We start from the raw sequence: 3,740 nt of genomic DNA on the forward strand, positions 1-3,740 counted from the left end.
GAGTCTTTGCACAAAGACATTAAAGAATGTGTAATATTTATATATTGATTGTGAGATTTGTTGTCTCAACCGTAGTTGAGATTTGATAGGAGTTTCGATTAAGCGATGGGTAAGTCCTAAGTCGAAATGGGTTTGTACAATTGACTTATATAAATAAATGTTTTCTAATATAATCTTTCCGAAAATGAAAGAAAGGAATTAAGGTGTAGAAGTATTTGGGTTTCGTTCGTAAACAAGTTTGTGTCTCTTTCTTTCATTTCATAATTTACTTATTCTTATTGTTTTTGGATAATTTGTTTAATTATTTTATGTGTTCTTTGCAATACCAAAATCTTGCATACAAAATATTTGATAAAATGTTTCAACCAAAATATTTTTATTATTCAACTTGAAATCTTTTCAAAGGATATCCAAAATGTTTAGTCGGTTTTTAGAGAGTTATGTTGAATGTCTTCCACTTGGTTTTGTCACAAACTCAATATAATCTCTTTATGCTCGGCTTATTTTTGAACATTTCAAAATTAAGTCATTATAGCTAAAATATTTTTTAAAGTGTGTATTTTCTCTCTCTACACACATTGTTGATCCCAACATAACTATAATTTGGGTTTTAGTTGCCTGTTGTATTTGGTCGATTCTTGTTGTATACTTGATTTAAATTTCAACCGTTATATTTATCTGATTAACTTTTTTTAAAAAGTTATAAATTGCATACGTACACGTACTATTTTTCATATAAAGTACTTTCAGTTGTAATTTTAACGACAATTCAATGGAAGTTCAAGATCCTTCAGCGTTCATCTCCTCTATACAGTAAAGATCATTTTCAATTTGTCATGGAGTCGAAGGGAGAAAATGGATATGACAAGTTTTCGGTTTCTACTTTCTAACAGCATTGGATATTAAGTAGGGCAACTCTTTTGCAATACTACGAATATGATAGATATTAAATCGATCATTTTAAAAAATATTAAAACTAAATTTGGAAATAACCTAATTGATTAATATGAGACTTCGATTGCACCGAAATTTTGTTCCACGTACCCTTATGGAGCGTTCATTACTACGTGCCAGCAAACAAATCATAATAAGATAGTATTTGTGAGTGTTTTTAGGAACTTTTCGGTTTTTTCTTATTAAAATTTCACAAAATTTCTCAAATAATACCTAATTTTCCGATAGAATCAATTTTCTAGAATCATATTATGTAAATCATATATAAAATGGGACATATAGGCTTTAGTACCGTCCGTTGAAGAAATTCCATTTAGAAACATATAAATTTCAATGCACCTCAGTGCATTGTAACTCGTACAAAAAAAAAAAAAAAAAAAAAATCAATGGGATTAGTACTCTCAAGTCCCCTCCTATCTATCTTCCCCTCGATAGGGCCTTCTCCGCGGTGTCCATCTCCTCCAAGATTCTCTGCTTCCTCTTGGCGGGAATGGGAGCGGTCGGGCCGAAGCTAATATAATGGCCCGAAACGGCATTGAGGGCCGAATACATCTCGCGGAACGAGGCGCGACTGAGCAGGGTTTTCTCCTTCCTGTACTTGGCCACCCAACCGTTGGAGATGTCCCTCAGCTCCGACACGGCGGCGGCCATGTTGGGGTCATTCTTGTCCAGAGTAAGGGTGGATCTAATCTTTACGATCGCCTCCGCCGTTTCCTTCGCGTATTCCTCGTCCGTCGCAGCCAATGCATGTTTGACAGGTGAGAGAAGCAGTAAACCGGCTGACAGAGATAAGAGGTTGCGGCGGCGGGTGGTGGGTAGCGAGGATATGGCGGCAGCGGCGGTGGTGGCGGTGGTGAGTTTTGACTTGACGGGTGGAAGGGGTTTACTGGTGGCGGTGGCCGCGGCGGTGGGAGTGATCAGAGTTGGGGAGGCCATGGGTGGTGGAATCTGATTAATTTTTTGGGGAAGCCTGTGAAAATAATAGGATATGGTTTTGTGTGTAATTTCTGCCACGTAGGCTTATCGTCTTATCTTGTTTTTTTGTAGTTTATGGATGAGAAAACATCCAACAGGATTCTTCGATGATATGAATTCTCTAATTGTGACATCGGGTGCTCCATGGCTCATTTGATATATATCACCCCATATATATATATATTCTATTTTCTAGAGTTTTCTACATTTCAAAATCTATTTTATTAATATATCAGATACAATTCTAAAAAATGTTAATTAGATAAACAATTTTCATTTTTAAAATAAATATCAGATTTGACTCCGATGTTCTCGAAAGAACTTTTGAGCAGAGATGACAATAAATCTTAATATAATATATTATGCTCTAACATGTTTGGATAAGGTATTAGTGTTCGACTTGCAATAAAATCAGCACATTAAATGAGTAAATTAGATTCATGGTAGCAGAAGTTTATGTAATCTTTAACTTCACACAAATGATAACAAAAATACTGATAAATCAAAGAAACTAGTCTCATCAAGGTCATGCTAATCCACCATATCACTGTCCAATATAATGTTGTTATTTATTGTATAAATCAAAGAAACTAGTCGTGTATATATTATTTATTGTATACGTAAATTATATGTTTGTTTTAAATCACTTTAAATTTAAAATAAAATAAGTTGCTTGTGTGATTAAATTATGAATAGTATTTTTTGTATAAATGTATTATATTGTTGTTTCAAAGAAATTTAAATTTCAAAATAAAATGAAATCATAAAGATGAAGATTATCATGGACAAATTAAGTTTAAATTAAATAGAGATAGAGATTTTGTCTTTTATTTATTTATTTATTTGACTTTTTGAAAGTTATTTTAGATATTTCGTCTTTGGCTTCATTAAATTAATTTTAATTCGATTACTAAATGGTGCTCTTCTTTAATAAATCAGATACGATTCTAAAAAATATTAATTAGATAAACAATTTTCATTTTTAAAATAAATATCGGATTTGACTCGATGTTCTCGAAAGAACTTTTGATCAGAGATGACAATAAATCTGAATATAATATATGCTCTAACATGTTTTTTTGAAAGGAGCTCTAACATGTTTGTATAAGGTATGAGTGTTCGACTTGCAATAAAATCAGCACATTAAATGAGTAAATTAGATTCATGGTAGCAGAAGTTTATTTAATCCTTAACTTCACACAAATGATAACAAAAATACTAATAAACCAAAGGCTTAGTCTATACTACACCGAAAGTGTTTCTCCCCCATATTTCAATATCATTAGATTACATGGGACTCATATATTTTTATGAAAATTGACATATGTCTTGATGATCCAATGGTTGATTTTTGACCACATCATGGAGGAAAAAATACTCCAAGTGTAGCATAGAATAATCATAAACCAAAGGAACTAGTCTCATCAAGGTCGTGCTAATCCACCATATCACTGTCCATATATAATGTTGTTTATATTTAGGTTTTGTAACTTGTACATGGAATTTATAATAAATAGAAAGAAAAGTAACGTTACGTTTTAAGTACTTAGTGAGAGAATAATAAACTGAATTACATACAATTAACAGATCAAACGATAATATATCAGTGCAACATTTCAATATAAGATGACATGGATCAGTGGTAACGTATCGTTATGAAATATGTTGTCAAGTGCACTGTTGTAGTAACCCGACTTTCGTTTTCGAGTTATTAAATGACAAATCATTTTTAAAGTGTTAAAACATGGTTAAGAGATTTTATTATGAATAAAACATGTGGAAAACGACTCTAGAACACGGACGGAACCAGG

General features: G+C 32.3%; 1 protein-coding gene across 1 annotated transcript; it reads right to left on the reverse strand.

The window, feature by feature from the left end:
* Window positions 1-1,230: 1,230 nt before the first annotated feature.
* LOC140866964 (photosystem II repair protein PSB27-H1, chloroplastic) lies at window positions 1,231-2,047 on the reverse strand. Its single transcript, XM_073272031.1, has one exon. The coding sequence runs from the start codon at window positions 1,888-1,890 to the stop codon at window positions 1,372-1,374; it is 519 nt and encodes a 172-aa protein (XP_073128132.1). The 5' UTR covers window positions 1,891-2,047; the 3' UTR covers window positions 1,231-1,371.
* Between the last annotated feature and the right edge of the window lie 1,693 nt (window positions 2,048-3,740).

The sequence above is a fragment of the Henckelia pumila genome, chromosome 4 (genome assembly GCF_033568475.1).
Source record: "Henckelia pumila isolate YLH828 chromosome 4, ASM3356847v2, whole genome shotgun sequence".
Taxonomy (NCBI): domain Eukaryota; kingdom Viridiplantae; phylum Streptophyta; class Magnoliopsida; order Lamiales; family Gesneriaceae; genus Henckelia; species Henckelia pumila.